The 20,588-nt window shown below is 35.0% G+C and overlaps 1 protein-coding gene across 3 annotated transcripts in view; it reads left to right on the forward strand.

Moving 5' to 3' along the window:
• CEP128 (centrosomal protein 128) overlaps positions 1 to 20,588 on the forward strand; it is a 437,869-nt gene that overhangs the window by 181,679 nt on the left and 235,602 nt on the right. For all 3 annotated transcript variants that reach the window (XM_067728864.1, XM_067728857.1, XM_067728871.1), the window contains 2 exons: positions 2,217 to 2,393; positions 7,130 to 7,189. In XM_067728864.1, coding sequence (XP_067584965.1) covers positions 2,217 to 2,393; positions 7,130 to 7,189 — 237 coding nt within the window. The remainder of the gene's footprint in view (positions 1 to 2,216; positions 2,394 to 7,129; positions 7,190 to 20,588) is intronic.

A 20,588-nucleotide genomic window follows, 5' to 3' on the forward strand; every position in this document is an offset into this window, starting at 1 on the left:
ATGTCAAAGGAGGGGATCCTGAAAGAACAGATAGTTGAACCCACTGCTCTCTAAGGTTTATGTGAGTTTATAGCTCTGTGAGTTTCACTTCAAAGGGAGATTGGACATGATATGCTGTCTCACAGAGGATAGTGAAGTGGATAATGAAATTTTCAGTCTTTGTTAAAGTGATTTCAGCATTCTTAAGAACATCAAAATGTAGAAATAGTTTTGTCTTCTTTTTAATGAGGGAAGTAACAGAGAGCACAGAAAAGTGACAGTGGAAAAAGAAAGATGGCTGTGAGCGAAGAGAGAAAAGAAAGATCAGTTAGAACATCCTCGTGAATTGTGTGGATTTCGAATATGAAGAGTTGTCCCCTAAGTATGTCAGCAACCCCTGATAGAGTGTTTTCTTTATTAATATTACATCAGCGAGAATACTGCAGGCCTATGTTTGTTTGGAGGCCTATGTTTGTATAGAGGAAACATAGCACACTTCAGTGGCCTTTGAGTATATAGATCTGCATGGTAGTTGATGAAATGATCTTTACAGTATTGAATTTGTCTGCAAAAAATGTTTAAATCACGTATTTAGCAAAGTGGACGAGTTTAAAGATGACTATAAACATGTTTCGTGGTCTCCTGAAATTATCAGTTTATTAAGGCAGACAGGTGCAAGACCAAATAATTATCGTATAGCTTAGTACATTTTTTAAAAAAACTACATGATACATAATATACTGTGGAAACATTCTGCATTGGGAGATCAGGAGAGAAAGGAGACTGGGTCTTGAAGGATAAACTTTGAAGGATAAGATGTATACGTGGGTAGGTATGTAACAACAATACCTACATTCTGATCCATATGGCAGTTATGGTTCTCACTGTAAGCTAATGTAGTTAATTGAGTGGTATTCTAGTGTGTACATTTGTCTCTTGTGAGCTTAATGCACTCTACTGCTGAAACATGACTCAACTTGGAGTACCAAAAAGAAAAGAAAATCCAGCTCCTAGGTTTACAAAGCTGAGCTCCAGATTGGGATGATGTACTCGTGAAGGTAAATGCTGTCTCATGACTGCCAGTTCCATTTTGAAATAGTGCAATTTCAGAGTGAGTTGTTCAGATGAGATGTGGGCGGAGGAGACATATGTAGACCTATTTGAGAGCTGAAAGTAGTTAAAGTATGAGAGAGTGGAAAGGAGGGAGATGAGGCTGGAGAGAACAGCTGAAGACAGGTTGTGAAAGGACTCTGTTCTTTTGCGCAGAGGGTGTTTCTTTCATTTTTTAAAGTAAGTTGAATTGCAAGGAAATATCATGTATGATTATTCTGCTCGAATGCCATTCCACTTTTCATGATTACTTTTCATTGAAAAATTCTTTGTTATTTTAAATTCAAGCTGGTTTGTTGGCCATATCATCTTCCTGCTTGTGTTGTATTTACTAGGGTAGGTAAAGATGATTAGGCTACTATGTAATGACTGAAGGCATAACTAGCCAGCCATCATGACTTTTTGGTCCACTGTTTATACTTAGAATTCTAGTGATTCTGTTATTTTTCTCCAAGCCTTGTGTAATACCACTTGAATTTCTCTAATAAATTTTGAATTAAATTGTGTAATCATAATGATTGAGAATTGTTTTGTCTAGGGGGCCCCTAAGTCCTTGTAATCTCTTAAAGCAGCGGTCCCCAACCTTTTTGGCACCAGGGACCGTTTTCGTGCAAGATGTGAGGCAGGGGGAATGGTTCCGGCGGTAATGTGAGCAAAGGGGAGCGGCACTTGAAGCTTTGCTCACTCGCCCGCCGCTCACCTCCTGCTGTGCGGCCCGGTTTCTAACAGGCCGCGGACCGGTAACCGCCTGGGGGTTGGGGACCCCTGTCTTAAAGGGTTCTTTAGAAACCCCTTTTCATTAAGTATATTTGCTTACTTGAAAAGTACCTCCATCTTCTATCAAATTTTCATGACTCAAAGCATTTATGCAGTGTAACTGCATTTGAAAACATAGACATTTTAAAAAACTGTTTTAATGAGGTAAAGGTAGTAGTAACACTTTTTTTTCCTCCTGAAATGAAGAAGCACTGTCTTATTTGACATTTTGCCTTTTCTAGTGTTTTACTAATATTAATTGAAAGCTGTTTTCTAATACGCTTCTTTGAGTTGGTTGTACAGATACTACATGTGTTTCTTGTCTCCACTTAATAATTAACTTCTGTTTTTATTTCTTATCAATGCCTTAGGAAAAACATATAAACAATGAAGAAGAGCACTCAAGGAGGATGGAAGAGGCCAGATTGCAGCTCAAGGATCAACTTCTTTGTCTGGAGACTGAACAGGAATCCATTCTTGGTGTGATAGGAAAGGAAATTGATGCAGCTTGTAAAACCTTCTCCAGGGACTCAATGGAGAAATTGAAAGTAATTATGAGTTCTCATTGTGCCTTTCAGTTAGTTTCCTAATATAAAATTATAAGAAGATTTTAATGCATGGTTACATGGTAGTCACATTTTTATTCCAGAGAGTTTTATGAAACAAAATAATATCTTGCATTTTTTAGAATGAGCTATTTTATCTATTGTACATTCATGGTAAGAGATAGTATGCTGTTATTCCACTGAACTGCCTGTATCTCACTCTGTAAAAGAAAATGTCTTACAAGGGAAGCAGCAGTTCTGACTAAAACAAAATCCTTCGAGTGAAGAAGCCTGGATTTTGAATTTTTTATTATCACTGGTTATTTTTGTTGTTGTTAGTATATTACTGGCTAACATCTTTTGAGTACTAATTATATTACGGATACCGTGTAAGTAAGTACCGGTGTATGCATTCTCTCCCTTAATTGCTGAAACCACTCTATCCTTTAGGTACTCAGATTAAATCCATTTTAGAAAAGAGAAAACAAGGCTTGGAAGGGTTAAGTAACTTGCCCCTGGCCACGTATCTAGTCAAAAGCTAGAACTAGGACTTCAAACCTCGGGTGTCCAACTGTGGAGCTTAAACAAGTAACCACTGTGCTATTTGCCTTCCCTATTTAAAAAAATTACATTTACTTTCGTTTTCCTATCTTTAAAATGGCTTATTGCTACTCAATATGTAGTCCTAGTGAAATGATAAATAAAAACATGTTAATCATGGATGTTCTTAATTCCTTGAAGGTAAGCACCTCTTTTGACTCTAGGTTCTAGTACTGCTGTGTTACATACAAAGAGCATTGCAGTGCTTTAATATGGTATAACCAGAATACATTATAATTTAGCCCATCATTTACCCCGTATTTATTTCATCTGATGATATGACAGCACTCGAATTACGATATTATGCATAAAGGTTTTTTTAAACCTCTTCAGATGTTTCTTCTTATTATTTTGTCATTCATCTTTTTTCTCATATAAAATATTCTTCCCTTGGACTTCCCTGGTGGCACAGTGGTTAAGAATCCGCCTGCCAGTGCAGGGAATGTGGGTTTGAGCCCTGGTTCGGGAAGATCCCACATGCCGCGGAGCAGCTAAGCCCGTGTGCCACAACTACTGAGCCTGTGCTCTAGAGCCTGCGAGACACAACTACTGAAGCCTGCGCTCCTAGAGCACGTGCTCTGCAATAAGAGAAGCCACCACAGTGAGAAGCCCATGCACCGCAACAAAGAGTAGCCCTGGCTCGCCGCAACTAGATAAAGCCCGCTCACAGCAATGAAGATCTAATGCAGCCAAAAATAAATAAATTAATGAATTAATAAAAAAAATACTCTTCCCTAAACTACTTTCCCCTCTTTCTTCCTGCTGTTCCTCTCTTCCTGCCCATCTTTTTTTTTTTTTTTCCTTAAGTAATGTTTTAAAGAAAATGAAGTGATAATTCTACACTTGTGCCTTAGGATTCAACTTTAAAAGAAATATTTCAGCTGGTAGAATTTGGTGGAGTTGATGGAATTTCTACAATATATATTTTTATATACATTTTTTAAAAAGCTCAGACGTCAATTTGAGAGGACTCTGAGCCAAGTATGAGAAGTAATTGGCTTTAGGGGAAAACCAACTTTCAGTCCTGTTATAATGCTGGTTTATTCTTTTCCCTGTCGAATGATGCTTTATTTAGGACTTGTCTTGTTTACATATATTTAAAGCCTTGAAATCCTAATTTTATCACAAAGATGCACAGATTAACAATGCAGTATTTATTCTGTATTTAAGAATTTGTGTCAGGATGGCTTGTTTTCAGTCAAGTAGTGATGTAAAAATGGAAACATTTGGATTGTGTTATAAGATATATAAACCTTGTTATGGCCAATTACAGGCTAAAACATAGTGTGCAGATAGCAGATGGCTTAAATATTTTATTTCTTTATGAGGTTCAAATTATCCTTCCAATATTCTGAAAAGTACCCTATTCTTTAATAGGCTTTCAAGAATGCAGTGACTGTGGTAATAGGTCTTTACACCTCTTCCCCTAGAGAAAGACTAATTCAATCTTAGTGATGGGTGGAAAGTAAATCTAAAAGAATGGAAATTCTATTAAGATTTTTTTTTAAGAATTCTTTTTTTTTCCATTGTGGATCTCTTTCCATTAGTAACTTCTGTTGTTTCATTCCTATAAAATTGAAAAAAAAAAAAAGAGGAATACTCAAGAACATAACACTTGCTCTCACCTCACAGAAACCACCAAGGTGTTTGTTAAAATAAAATTGATTCTTTGCTTTATAGTTCAGAAATATAGGGGAGATCGGTGGTCCTTGTAAAATGTTTTCAAAATGGAATAATTCCAATTATTCCTGGTCATTTGTTCATTTTTGAAATATTGCTCATGAAATTTTCAGCCATTTTATGTAGAAAGTGACTGTCTTTGGAATGGATTGCATAATAGATATGCAGCAAATGAGTCTGAGAAAAGTCTTTGGGAATATTGGCATTATTTCTAATTATATTTTCTTTTTTCAGTGCCATATTTATTACTTATTCCACATTAGTAAGTGCATGCAGTGATTGAAAACCTATGGTTAGACACTTAATAAACCACCACTATTATGAAGCAATTAGAAAAGTGTCTGAATTAAAGATACAACATTTTCATTGACCAATCTTTGATAATTCCAGAGCTTTTCCCCTAACACTTGGTTTTAGCATTTATTTGTGGAGCATGAAGAGGATAGGCTTTGGACCAAGACAGATGTGGGTTCAGATTGTTAATATATGACCTTGGATGAGTTATGTAATCTCTATTCTCTCTAAGAATTCATGTCCCATTTATAAGTTGGGTTATTATGAAGATAAAGTAAAAATAGATATAGAAGGTGCACATCATAGTGTGAAGTATCTTGCACTTAGTAGATACTCAACTAATGATAGCTGTCCTTATTATGTAGAGCTTTTTTTGTGGTATACTCATATTACCATGTATATGGCTTCTGTTTCTCTAATCTTTTTATGACAAATGCCTGTTACAGTGCTCTTGTCATAATAGACTTTGAAGTGCATTTATTTATTTATTTATTTATTTATTTTTGCGGTACGTGGGTCTCTCACTGTTGTGGCCTCTCCCGTTGTGGAGCACAGGCTCTGGACGCGCAGGCTCAGCGGCCATGGCTCACGGGCCCAGCCGCTCCGCGGCATGTGGGATCTTCCCGGACCGGGGCACGAACCCGTATCTCCTGCATCGGCAGGCAGACTCTCAACCACTGTGCCACCAGGGAAGCCCTGAAGTGTATTTATTGATGCTTATATCTTGATATTCAGTTAGTAGTGATAATGGTGTTCTGTATGCCTGACTCTGTGCTAACACCCATTTTATTTAATTTATACCTTGGCCTGAGGAGGTAGTTTACTCACTTTACAGATGGTAACCTACAGCTTAGAGGAATTAAGTCACACCACTTATAAGTGATCAAGTGACTGTTCTTAAATACTAAACTATATATAAATTTGTAAAGCAAGTCACAAAATATGAACATTGTACTTATCTCAAATTATTTTGGACTTTAATCTTGAGCACTATACCTTAGATCACTGAAGACTTGAGACTATGACATAGATCAATGAAAAAGAATAATAAAAACATCATAATCAATGACAAATTGATGTTTACAAATATTCAACATGGTACAGAGGTAGAAGAGGAAGAAAACACTATGGACTAGAGTGATTAAGGGAAATCTCACTGAAAAGGCAGGCAAGACACAAGAGTTGAGTGAGATTTAGATAATGAGAAACATGGATGAGGGAAAGGTTGGATATAAGAATGTCACACTCTTGTATATGGCATGTGGTCAGCACTCATTATGCATTCATCATATGTCTAAATGAATTACCTAATGATATTCCTTAGGGGAATGATGTGCACACACATTAAGAAGTATAGAAGTATTTGAGAATAGGAATAGACATCTCTTGCAAAGGGATAGGATATTTTTAAGCAGAACATTTCTAGGAAAAAGTGATGCAAAAATATCATAGGTAGCACAGAGTTCAAAGAAGGTAGGCATTGAGAAAAACTTGTGTTTAAAATTAGGAAGTCATTGACAACCTTTGAGTGTAGTTTTATCAGTAATAAGGCAGAAACAGAAGACAAGGGATTTTATAAATGAGTTGGTGTGAAGGTAGAATTTTGTTACCATCATGAATTACAAAGCGATGTTGGTATGAAGTCATATTGATTAGGTTCTGTCAGTTCTGCACAACCATTAATGAGACAAAATGGCCCGCATAGTATAAAATTAAAGAAGGAAAAATGAGACAAAGAATTAGGTTTCTATGTAATTACATCTAACTCACTGTGAAATACATTACCTGGGACAAAACTGAGGAAAAGAAACAAACACAAATGAAATAAATTGGTTTAAATGAGGCTGCTTGCCATGCAGAACTCCATGGAATCAGACTCAGTGATTCAAGCAGTAATAGCACTTGAAAGGTGATTCATGTCTCTCTATGTGAGCTAAATATTTACTGTCAATACATACATACATGGATACATGTATACATGCTTACATAAATAGGCATGTTAAATAAATAATGGTTTGGAATTGGTTCCATACTTGGTATGAACTTTCTTCTTTTTAAACCCTTAACTTTAGACACTAAACTTTTGGGTGTAATGGTGAAGAATTTTCATTTATGTAAGTTCACCTCAGAGAAAAATCTAATAGACGATTTCCTCTTTTTTGTAGGTTTTTTCATCTGGTCCTGATATTAATTATGACCCACATCGCTGGTTAGCAGAAAGCAAGGTAATTAATCTTTGAATCCTAAAGTTTTCATAATGTTTATGACCTTCAAGTCATACTATTTGGGCTAGTCATATATTTTGACATATAACTGAGCATATGAAAGCATAATACTTCATTGCTGGGAAAGATATCATTGTAATGCATTCCAGAAACTTCCATGTTCTTTTAGTTTAACATTTAAAAATTAGCTTAAATATATAGGCATGGAATGAGAGAATAAATGACAGTAAGTAAAACTGTTGAAATAACAGAATTAGACTGTCGGAGAGACAAATTCCTCTGCCTTTTCCTTGGGATAGGCCTTGTCTCTGGAGGTGCACAAAGGTCAGGGCAGCTGTAACCAACCTTCATTTACACATATATACTTACATTCTGATTCTGGAGGGTTAGCTCAAAGCCTGCCAAATCTCTTTGTGGCTCAAGCAAATCATTCATCTCTCTGGGTGTCTTGTTTTCTCATTTACAAAATGGGAGGGGTAAACTTTGTGTTCTGAAGATAACTTCACTGCTTCATGATTCTTTGGCATTATGATTTAAATTTAGTGGAAGGTAACCAAAAATAAATAAATTGAACAATTTGCTCATTTTAGCAAAAAAGATTCTTCTACACTGTGAAATAGTTATCAGCTATCTTCATAGATCAAATCAACTTAGAAATTCACTAATTTAAATATATAGAGAGTTATGACCATATAAGATGTTGATACCTGTTTATTCAATTATCAATACTTAAGCACTTGCATTCCTTTTTAGAATAGTTTTTTTCAGCTTTAAATTACTAGAATCTTCCATCCCATTTAAATTCTATAAGAAAACCAACTGTACTATAAACCTCACCAATTGTGGTCCAACTTAGGATTTTATTGCAAGAAAGAAACTTTACGTTTGTACAATATCCTTCTTTAAAAATATGAGCAAAATGAGGTTTCTGAGAAGGTATGTGACTTTCTCAGTGCCATATAAAGAGTGGGAAAATGTATTACATGCCATGTCAGATTCACAATTAACATTCTTCTTATTATGTGCATTACCATTTAAAGTCTTTGTTCATTCAACCAAGATTTGTTGATTGAGTACTGTTTTGTATACAGACATTGGGGATATTAAGTGTTAGCAAGCTGTGAAAGTTAATAGGGAAAATGTAGATGTAAACAAATTTTAGAAATCCATGAAGTGTTTTATATTGTTATAGAAATATGTAAACATTGACAAAGGAACACAGAAGAAGGAAGAACTATGGTGTTCATGTTGGGAGGATGTGAGGGTATGACACTGCCAGCATGTCAGAGAAGGCTTCTGCAAAAATACAATGTTTAAACTTAGTCATACACACAATATGTAGAAGTACTCTAATTGGCTAAGTATAACAGTGGCAAGAAGATGAATATTTGAGTCAACACAGATAAGGCCCTGAGATTTGTGAGTAAGGTACAGGTGGGAGGTGGTGCAAAAACAGAGTTCATTTTGAAAACCAGGTATTCATTAGAGAAGCCTCTTTAAAAAAAAATTCTTAATAAGAAACTAACAGTATTATGATTGAACATTGAAATTTACTCAGCCTTATAAAATTTTCTCTCCTACTTTAAATACAGTGATCCCGTGTATACCTAACCATTTTTGATAGAACCAAATGCAAACTTGTATTTATGCTACCTGTATAGTAAATTTAGAATAGACATGTTTTGCTGTCTCAGAATTTTTTAGATAGAAACTTCTTGTGCATTAATAAAGAATTTCTCTTTTTTTCCCAACTCCACAATTTTGACAACAGAGTAATGTACTTGGAATTTTCTTTCAAGTTAAAATCTTTATCATTTCTGAACAGAAAGCTTTCACTGCTGTTGTTCAATTAAATTATGAGAGCCAGAGATGACTCTTAATCATAGCTCTTTAATTTGGGAGCGAGTGAGCCATTTTCCCTTATCATTTAATGGGATTGAACTTCTGATCAGACAAGTTTTAATACTGCATGAGGCAACTGTTCCTCTACAGTGTAAAAGGGTCATGATAAGCAATACTACGCTGACCAACTGACTAAGGAGGAATTGACTCTATTTACTAGAAAGATGGCTTAGGTTATTGATGGGCTACAATACTGTAATTCCTGTGAACTATGACTGGACAGCTCTATAAGTATTGAAGATAAGATCTGACATCAAAGGACAAAAACTATATGGAAAGTAGAATTGCTATTCAGCTAGTCCATGCTGACATCTTGCTCTATTAGAAGGACGTCTGATTGCATTTGGTAATTGTTTTCATAAATCTGCCAAATGAATTTCTTCTTTTAGTGTTAATTGTAGAAGAACTAAGGGACTGGGTGGGAATTGTGTCACTGTTGCTTGGTTGGCATTGGTGACATAACATAAACATGAAACCCAACTAAGAGTTGGACCAGGTTCATAGATAAAATGACCAATAAAGGGTAAGAATACACTGCAGGGAGGAAGAGGGTTGAGGTGGTCGTTAAGTTATGCAAGGAGTTCCCATAGATAAAGGATTTGTGTTTATCATAAATCCTGACAAGGCATGCAGAGGCCAAATTTTATTCAGTTTAGCAGAGAATTTTCTAAGTAGCTACTATGCCCCAATTTTATATTACATGCTGTGGATATAACGAATGAATTAAAGAAATGATCCTTCCTCTTGAGGAACATGTTTTCTCTAGAAAAGTCGACACTTATGTAGATAATTTCAACATTATATGTAAGAGCTGTAACAGAGGTATGTAAAAGCTGCCTTGGAGGCTGATGTCGCAGATAAATCTTGAAGCCAGCCAGGTAAAGAGGAAGGAACATGCATACAGAGTAAACAGTTGTAGGAATGGCCTGGAAGAGAAACAGCATGATAAATGCAAAAGAAACCCCAAGTGATTTGGCAGTACTACATACAGTATGGAAATGCGAGTCAGGGAATGTCAGGGATGAGGCTCCAGAAGGAGGGAGAGATTAGATCCATCAAGAAGAGCATTGTATGCCATTTTCAAAGGTTGGGTCAGCTCTGCATTTAGTGGGGAATCATGAAGGAGTTTTGAACAGGAGAGTGAAATGTTCGTATTCATAGTTTAGAAGCATCACTCTGATAGTGATGTGAAAGGTAGATTAGAGGTGGGAAGCCCAAAGGCAGGAACACCAGTTAAGAGGTCTTTGAGTGAGACCCAGGACTCTGGTTGAGGTAGGGTGAAAGTTTGAATTTAGGAAATTGTAGAGATTCAGAGGAATGGACAGACTGAAGAAACATTTTGGTGACAATATGCAAGTGATGTTTAATGTTATGTCAGAGGCTGATGGAGAAGGAGGTGTCCAGGATTTTCCATTTAAACTAGAAGACTACAGTCAAAGGTTAGTATTGGAATAGACAGACATGCAGGGTCCTAGGTAGGCAAGCTAGCAGAAGTATTGGAAGAGTTTCCACCACAGGGATTGATATCCAGAAAGTTCCATCTGGACAGGAATGCCTAAAGAGAAGCAGAGACAAAGGCATAGAGCAGAGTTTAGCTTCAAATCATGGAGAGAAATGAGAAGTAGCTAAGACACTTGCAGTGAGAAAGTAGGCACAAATCATCAAATCTAGAGCCATCAGGCACTCACTTTCAGGATGGAACCACAATACTAGCAAGCATCACTCTTGATCCCAGATCTTAACTTATCATTTTATGATAGTGAATAAAAAAGCTGATGTCAACTGCTCTTCAGCACAATTGCAGGAGGCTCAGTACTCTTTTGTTTAGAGAGCACATTTAATTCTGGGAGTCTGGTATTAATTATTCTCTTAAGATGCACAGAGGTGTATCTTAGGAGAATTTATATGCTTCTTTGGCTCTGAAGATCTTTTCCTTCTTGGCCTTTATCCCACTGTATTGAAACTCCCATTTACTCTTCTCCTCTTTCTTTAATCTGTAAGTGTTATGAGGGGAGACCTGTGTCTATCCTGTTCCTATTGCATCTTTAGTGCTTACCACAGGCTTGGCTAAATGCTCAATAAATATTTTTTTTAGAGAGTAATTAGCCTTGCTGCATTTTCCTACTCAGGTTACTTCCTCAGCTTAAATATCACCAATGAATAAATAACAAGCAGATTAGATTTCAGTAAATATGTCAGTTCTCAAATATTGGTTTTCTTTGATCAGTACTGTAAATTTTAAGATTATATAAATAAGAAATATACTTCCAAGTTATTTGGGGATTTTCCTATATTATCCTATTTGGTATCATCCCAAAGAGTCCCACTTTTTATAGTATCAATATAACGTGTTTCACGCGTTGACAAGCATTTGCTTTTCCCTACTGTTTTTGCATTATAACTGAAGCAGCATTAGAGATTGTGAAGTTTGACTTTCTCATTTTGTAGATGAGAAACGGGTCCTGGGAGTTTTGAGTTTTATCTAAGGACATAAAACTAGTTTCTGAGAAGGGTTTGGGAACCTGGATCTCTGAACTCTGTGCCATTGTTTTTTTCTACTGTGTGACCTACACTTGAATATAAACCTTACATTTATATATTGTCTTTTTAGTGATGTGGATTTTTTAAAAACAGTTATTGTGTGAGAAGTATTAGACCTACTGTATTTAATTCTCGTTGAAGGATGCAAATGACCATCTAGTATTTTATCGTTCCAGTGTAGACATCAAAATGTGATACAAATACTCAGGTATCTTCATTCACGTGGTGGAAATATCCTTAGGTAGTATACAGGGAACACACTCAGCTTAATTGGAGGAAGCATTTTGTATTTTTTAATATGTACTATGATTATGGGTATATTTCTTCCAGATTATTTTCAAACCAAGCAGAAAAGTGGAGAAAGTATAATTGAAAATTATATTCTGAGGTTGATTTAGATTTGAACTTTGCAGCTCTGGTTTAATTCTTGTTTTGGTGATCTAGCACATTTTAAAGAATCGCCATCCTCTTTATCTCTGGTTCTTACGTAAGCATTTTCTCTCAAAATTGTTTTTAGAGTTTTGGTGAAGGAAGCATAGTAGTTAAAAGCAGCAAAATTATGGTTCCTGATATTATTGCTAACTCTGTCAACTATAATCTTTTATTTGAATTTTCTGTTTTCCTTGGTTTTTAGCTTTGAGTCACTCCTTAGTGACTTTCGGTATATTATTCCAGTGAATCTCATTAGAGGATTCTTACAGATTAAAAAGATCATTTTGATTGTTTTACTAGATACTTCAAAATATTCCCGCCTAGTTGCAAGCTGTCAACTAAGAAGGTAAAAAACTACCTTATTTAGAAATTCTTTCCCTATTTTGGCTTACTTAGCGATACTTGTTGATGTAGTTAAATAAATGAGCCTATTATGTAATCTGTAAGATGCTCTTGTGAGTGGTTAATAGAATGGTGTTTGCACTGTGATTAATAGCCTTGTCAGCTAATTATTGTTTGGAATTGGTAAAGTTATTCCTATACTGTGTTCCAAGCTGTTTCTCCAAGATACTTAATGAATGATAGATAACGGGTGTTTCTCTAACAGACTCTGATTCTCTTAATTGATTATTGGTTGATTAAATTTCCATAAGTTAATTTGTTTCATAGGATTAATAATATATTCTGATACTTATTCAATTCATATCAAGCATCTTAACTATAACCTATTTTTAATTTTGTATGGCAGTGGAATAAAGGCTCAATAGGAATTAACTGGAGCCATAGGTCATACTGTATTAGTTTGCTAGGGCTGCCATAACAAAACTGGGTAGCTTAAACAACAGGTATTTATTTTCTCACAGCTCTGGAGCCTAGAAGTCAAAGATCACGTTGCCAGGGTTGGTTTCTGGTGAGACTTCTCCTTGCCTTGTAGACGGCCACCTCTCATGTGGGGGCTAGCGGTATGGTTGGAGAAGTTGAAGGTTAGGAGTCAGAGAGTGTCTCTTCTTCTTATAAGGACACTAGCCCTATAGGATTAGGGCCCTACCCTTATGGCCTCATTTAACGTTAATTACTTCCCTAAAGGCCCTGTGTCCAAATTCAGTCACACTGAGAGTTAGGGCTTTAACATATGATTTTGAGAGGGATGTAATTCAGTCCGTAACACAGATCAAACCTGATTAATGCTTTGTTGCAAATAATTTTTTGTTATTGTTTTGTTTTTATCAGAACCAGTAGGATTATTGTTATGACAAAACAGAATTGTTTTTTTATTATCATCTCTTAGCAACGGTAGTGAACACGGGCCAAAGACTGGGATGGAATAAGGAAAGCATTATGAAAAAGAAATGTGAAGGTATTTTCTAAATTTGCCATTAAATCATTGGGAAAGAACAGATTAAACCAGATGATTGAAGCTGGTGATCCCCAGGGACTCATTTTGTTTGGACCACATGAGTTTAAAAAAATTGATTTGGTAATGAACATTTTAAAAAATTCAATTAAGTGTATTATTGCAACATGAAATTGTTTTCCTTTTGAGATATCAGAGGATCTGATAACACTAGGGTTTCATCCCGTTGTGGTAGAAAACAGAGTTAAGAAGAAGAACCATGGACATGACACCACATTAGATGTGGTGCCCTTCTTGCCCTTCTTTTTTGTGGTTGCATTTTTATATTCAAAATTGATAATGTTCAGGTCCTAAATGTGTTACTTTTGACTGTTCATTAAGCTTTCTTAGTATAGTTAACTATCGTTTGACATAATCACCATCATTTTCTGTTGACTCCCAATATGGAAGAAAAGTATTACTTGATGTTATCTTTAGGCTTGCACATTATTTTTTTTGAAGTTGATTGAAGAGAAGTGGATTTATCTCTTGTATCCATGCGTGGTTCAAAATGGTAAATAGTAACATAGTAGCCTGAATTGAACTTTTCAAGAAAAACAAAAGAGAACATATTTTCTATGTACTTTTACAGATGTTTCCTATCTGGCACCTTTAGCATGTACATTTGATGTCTCTGATGTAAACCAATGAAATTAACTCCTATAATATTATCTAATAGGGACTTGGTCCTAGAACATGTTGGTCTTCCTGTAAATAAGAGGTTGAATAATCTGACTCCTTTTACTCTTTCCTCACAAGGATTTTTATGGTCAGCTGTGAACCTCATACCTTTTATCAATCCATATTTGATTTTTTTTAAGTGCATTCCTTCTGGTTAATCTGTTTCAGATTTCATCTTGCATGTATGTATTTCTTCTGTATGTCAAGGTTATTTCATTTACTTGTCTCCAACATATTAATACATCAATTTATATTCTAATACCTAGCCATCTGTGGTAATATTAATTATCTGATTTTAGACTAATCCTGAGGGGATTAGCATCTGAAAGCTGCTGTTTAGGACCATGCCTACATGGCATAGAATTATCAGGGCTTTTGTATGTACATCCTTTCAGCCCTTCCTCTTTGTGATTGTATTTTTTATAATTCAAATTGATAGTGTTCAGGTCCTAAATGTGTTACTTTTGAATATTAATTAAACTTTCTTAATATATTAAAATAAAAGAACTTTGGATTTTTTCTGTTTTCAAGATACCATTCTCTTTTTCTATTTTATTACTTAGATGCAAGGTGCTATGTCTTTCCAAAAAAAATTAACAGCATCTAATTGTTCATTTAATTACATGTGTCAGGGCCTCATGATGTGCAAAACTAGCTGTAATGTGCGTGTGGGTGTGTGTGCGCATGCACGTATGTTGGTTGTTTTGGAAACTCCCTAGGAGATTTTAATCGAAGAATATTATTATAAAATTCTTGAAAAATGTGTTGAGGGTTTATTATATTAAATTCTTTAACATACAAGAATAAAGATGTGTGTATGTTTGAGGTGCCAAATAAACAGCAAAAAGACTTTGTTGAAAATATATCTTTTCCAGAAACTATACATCTAACCTTTCCCTTATTTCCGTGCATCATACCAATAATAATATGATAGTCACCGGAGCTTTTCATTTTATTTATTTTTCTTGAGGAGCTGGCAAAGATTGATGAGGTTAATAGAAGGTGTGGTCTACAGATTCAGATTGTAGTTTTAATATAGAAGCAGTGATAGCGTAGGTTTTTCCTTATTTTTCCTAGTTAATATCAATTAATAAATTAATGACTTAAGTAGTAATGTTTTAGAATCATTTTCCAACTGACCCGTATCAAACTTACTGAATAATTGTCTAGAATAATTTTTATTATTTAGTGCATTGAATACATTCTCATTTTGGAGATTGTAACTAACTGTACACACACACATATAGCCATACAATCTTAGTTAAAGAATTTTTTAAAAAAATGTAAATTGTAACAGCAATAACCTAAAATGTGAGGGGGAAGAGAAGTAAAAGTGTAAAGTTTATGCATTCTATTGAAGTTAAGTTGTTATCAGTTTAAAATAGGGTGATACACATTTAAGATATTTTATGTACGCCTCATGGTAACCACAAGGGGAAATCCTATAATAATTACATAAAACAACATGATAAAGAAGTCAAAGCCTACTGATACCAGAAGACAACAAAACACACACAAAAAAGACAGCAGGATAAGAATCAAAAAGAACAAGGAACCTACAAAACATCCAGGAAACAATTAACAAAGTGACAATAGTAAGCCCTTACCTATCAATAATTACTGTAAATGTAAATGGATTAAATTCTCTAATTAAAAGACATAGAATAGCCAAATGTATAGGAAAAAACAAGATCCAGAAATATGCTGCCTATTAAAGACTTACTTTAGCCTTAAAGGTACACATAGATTGAAAGTGAAGTGATGGAAAAAGACATTTCAGGCAAATGGTAACCCAACCCCCCCCCCCAAAAAAAAGAGAAAACGAAAAAAGCAAGGGTAGCTCTAATTATATCAGACAAAATAGACTGTAAACAAAAAATGATAAAAAGAGACAAAGAAAGTCATTATAATGGAATCAATACAAGAAGAGAGAACAATTGTAGATATGTGCCCAATGTTGGAGCACCTAAATATTTAAAGGAAAAACTAACATAGCTAAATGGAGAAATAAACAGTAACAAATATAGCAATATTGAGAATAAAATTTCGATATTTACACTCATCTTTTGTAGGTATAAAGGCATAATCACCATAAACAGTTTGGTGTTCATGCTTTCAGTCCTATTTTGATCTAGTGGGCTGAGCTGCAGTTATTTTTGACAAAAATGTATATTTTTAGATATACCTGTCCCTTCCTTTTGAGTCTTTGACATTGAGGATATCCACCTTGTTGTAGTATTTTCTTCCTTTGGGGTTCTATCACCCCAGACTCTTGTATTTTCCTCCCGACTTTCTATCTACATCTCCATTTTATTTTGAAATTCTCTTGTGTTTATCTCTTCTAAACCCTCTTCTATTTTCTCTGTAGATATTCTTTATGAGCTATTTTATCTCTTCCTATGCCGTTAACTTCCTTTAGGCTGTTGATTCTTTAGTTTGTATCTCTTGGCCATATCTCTTGAGCTTTAAGAGCTATATATATATAATTAGATATCCAATTAGTCATCTATGCTTCTGTATCTTTTGTTCCTAACAACTTCTATATGTTTCATCCTAATGTTAACTTCTTAACCCCTAAATCATTGCTTCTTCTAGGTTTCCTGTTTCAGTTTAAGCTAAAAATTGGCCATCAATACTGATTCCTTTCTCTTCCTTACCCCCCTCACATTTAAGTCCAAATACGTACATTTTGGCTCAACCCTTACCATTTTCACTTGTTTGGAATATTGTAACAGCCTCCTGACTTCCAGCCTCCGATACTTGCTCCACTCTACATAGAGAGTATGCTTTCTAAAGAGCAGTCCGGTTCACATCCTTGTCTCTCATATTGTGGTTAGATGGGGATGATGGTATATCCCTCACCCTCACCGTGTTTTCTTCCTAAATGCATTAGTGGAATGTTATAGTAGAAAGTGCTCCTTTAATCTGGCAGAATTGACCATGTTTTCTGTGCTATGGAAGTTTTTTTCTCTTTTTCTATTTGCAATAGTATTTCAAGGTGGATATTGGGAAATGAAGCAGACTTAATTAAATTTCTGTAGTCATAATTGGAAGTTCACATCCTAATTTAAGTTGAGGACTTCCTGTATTTATCTAGTGACATATAGACAAGACAGAGGCCTAAAAATTGTATAGCAAGTACTAAAGCCAGGTCAGCGAGATCTCGTCTCTGCAGGGAGGTTTAATTTTAGCTTTGTTGATCTATCCCCTTTTACTTTCCCCTTCCTTCCTTCCTTCCTCCCTCCCTCCCTCCCTTCCTCCCTCCCTCCCTTCCTTCCTCCCTTCCTCCCTCCCTCCCTCCCTCTCTCTCTTTCTTTTGTTACATAACAGCTAAGTTGAGATATAATTCATGTACCATACATTTGACCTATTTAGAGTTACCATTCAGTAGTTTTTAGTATATTCACAGAGATGTGCAGCCATCACTACATGAATTTTAGGACATTTTTATCACCCCAAAAAGACAATCTGGACTATTAGCCATCACATCCTTATCTGCCCATCCCACCCTCCCTGTAGCGCTAGTCAACAAGTAATCTGCTTTTATCTCTATAGATTTGTCTGTTCTGGACATTTGCTATGAATGGAATCATAAAATATGCAATCCTTTATGATTGACTTCTTTCATTTAGTAGAATATTATCAAGGTTCATCTGTGTTGTAGTATGTATCATTACTTTACTTCTTCTTGCTAAATAACTGTCCATTGTATGGATATACCACATTCATTTACCAGTTGATGTTCATTTCTATTATTTTTATTTCTTGCCTGTCATGAATAGTGCTGCTATGAACATTTGAGTACAAGTTTTTTGTGTGAATGTGTGTTTTCATTTCTCATAGGTACATACCTAGGAGAGAATTGCTGAGTTATACGGTAATTATGTTTAAGCTTTTGAAGAAAGTCCAGATTGTTTTTCCAAGGTGACTACACCATTGTACATTCCTATTGTTGGTATATGAGAATTTTAATTTCTCTGTATATACACTAACAGTTGTTATCATCTGGGGTTTTTTTGATTATAGCTATCCTGCTGGATGTGAAATGGAATTCTATTGTGGTTTTGATTTGCATTTCCCTGATGGCTAGTGATGTTGAGCATCTTTTCATGTGGTTATTGGCCATTCATATATCTTCTTTGGAGAAATGTCTATTTTGATCTTTTGCTCAATTTGTTATCTTTTAATTTATTATTTGAGTTCTTTACATATCCTAGGATACAAGTCCTTTCTCAGATATGTGATCTATAAGTATTCTCTCCTGTTTAGTGAGTTGTCTTTTCACTTTGTTACTTGTGACCATTGAAGCATAATATTTTACATTTTGATTAAGTTCAGCTTATCAGCTTTTTTCTTTGGTTGCTTGTGCTTTTGGTGTAATGTCTAAGAAATGATTGCCAAACCAGAGTCACAAAGACTTTTCCCTGTTTTCTTCTAGGAGTCTTATATTTTTATTTATTTATTTTTAAATTATTTATTTATTTATTTATTTTATTTTATTTTGTAGCCATATTTTTAGCAATTACATTTAGGTCTTTGATCCATTTTGAGTTAATTTTTTTATGTGGTATGAGGTATGGGTTCAACTCTATTCTTTTACATGTGACTATTCAGTTGTCCCAGCACCACTGGTTGAATAGACTATTCTTTCCTCATCAGATTGTTTTGGCACTCTTGTTGAAAGTCAGTTGACTGTATATGTATAGTTTTATTTTTGGACTCTCAATTCTATTTCATTGATCTATATGTCTATCCTATGCCAGTACCACACTGTTTTGATTACAGTAGCTCTGTAGTAAGCTTTGAAATGGGTAAGAGTGAGTCCTCCAACTTTGTCCTTATTTTTCAACACTTTATTTGGCTATTCTGGGTCCCTTGAATGTCCATATGAAATTTAGAATCAACTTGTCAATTTCTTCAAAAAACCAGCTGGGATTTTGATTGGAATTGCATTGAATCTGTAGGATGTTTGGGGAGTATTTTTGTCTAAACTATATTAAGTCTTCTGATCTTTGTACATGGGATATCGTCCCATTTATTTAGGTATTTAAAAGTTTTTTTCAGCAGTGTTTTGTAGAGTTATTTTTCTTTCAGATATTTTCAGAGTGTGTTTTGCAGTTCTTTTTAAAGGTGTATTATTAAGTATATTATCCTTTTGATGCTATTGTACATACAGTTGACTTTTAACTTTATTTTTGGATTGATCATTCAAGTATATAGAGATACAATTGATTTATGTATATTGACCTCATATACTACAACATTGCTGAACTATTTTATTCTAATATGTTTTTAGTGAAATCATTAGGATTTTCTTATACAGGGGCATGTTATCTGCAAAAAAGATGCAAATATGTTTACTTCTTTTTTTTTAATGTGGATATATTTTGTTACATTTTCTTGCAAAATTGCCCTGCCATGACCTCCTAATACAGTGTTGAATAGAAGTGGTGAGAGCAGATATTCTTTTCTTGTTTCTGATCTTAGGGAGAAAGCATTGTCTTTTTCCATTAAGTATGATAGTAGTTGTGGGGTTTTTATAAATGTCTTTTATCAGGTTGAGAAAGTTCCCTTCTATTCCTAGCTTGTTGAGTGTCTCCATCGTGAATGGGTGTTGAATTTCATCATATGATTTCTCTGCACCTTTTGATATGATCATGTGGCTTTATGTCCCTAATTCTTACTAATATGGCATATTACATTAATTAATTTTCAGATATTAGTGCAGCCTTGCATTCTTGGGATAAATCCTACTTGATTATGCTGTAAAAACCTTTTTATATGTTTCTGGATTCTGGTTGCTAGTATTTTGTTGAAGATTTTAAAAAATATCTATTCATAAGTTATATTCATAACTGAAGCCTTATAAACAATCTGGGGAAATTACAGTTGAGACTTCAGTGTTCTTAGCTGGCTTTGTCTGCAGTAGAGTGACCACCCTATTAGTGGAGAGTTGGTGGAGGAGGGAGTTCCCAGTATTTCTGTTGCAGTTACCAAGAATTTAGCTTGTGCAAATCAGAGCTGTGAAGATGAAAACTCCTAGTGGTCTGCCCTTCCTGTGAAATACCTACTATTATGATGTTTCTGCTTACAACATTTTTGACTCCAGAAGTTTGAGTTTTCCACATCAAGTAATTTTTCAATTTTTTGCATTCACCAACTGGGTGCCCTACAACCTAATTACAGCTCTGACACTAACTACCCAGAGTTAGTGCAGATCCTGCAGTTTAAGGTCTCAGTCCCACAAGACTCCCCCTCCCCCACCTTCAGATGCCAGTCACAGGTATTGAGTCCCTAGGTTGCCTACACTTCTATCTGAGCTGGCTTCAAATTGGGGTTCCCATAGTTCATTAATTTGCTATAATGGCTCACAGATTTCAGGGAAATACTTGACTTACTATTATTACTTTATTATAAAGGATGCATATGAACAGCCGTATGAAGAGGTAT

The sequence above is a fragment of the Pseudorca crassidens genome, chromosome 1 (assembly GCF_039906515.1).
Source record: "Pseudorca crassidens isolate mPseCra1 chromosome 1, mPseCra1.hap1, whole genome shotgun sequence".
Classification (NCBI taxonomy): domain Eukaryota; kingdom Metazoa; phylum Chordata; class Mammalia; order Artiodactyla; family Delphinidae; genus Pseudorca; species Pseudorca crassidens.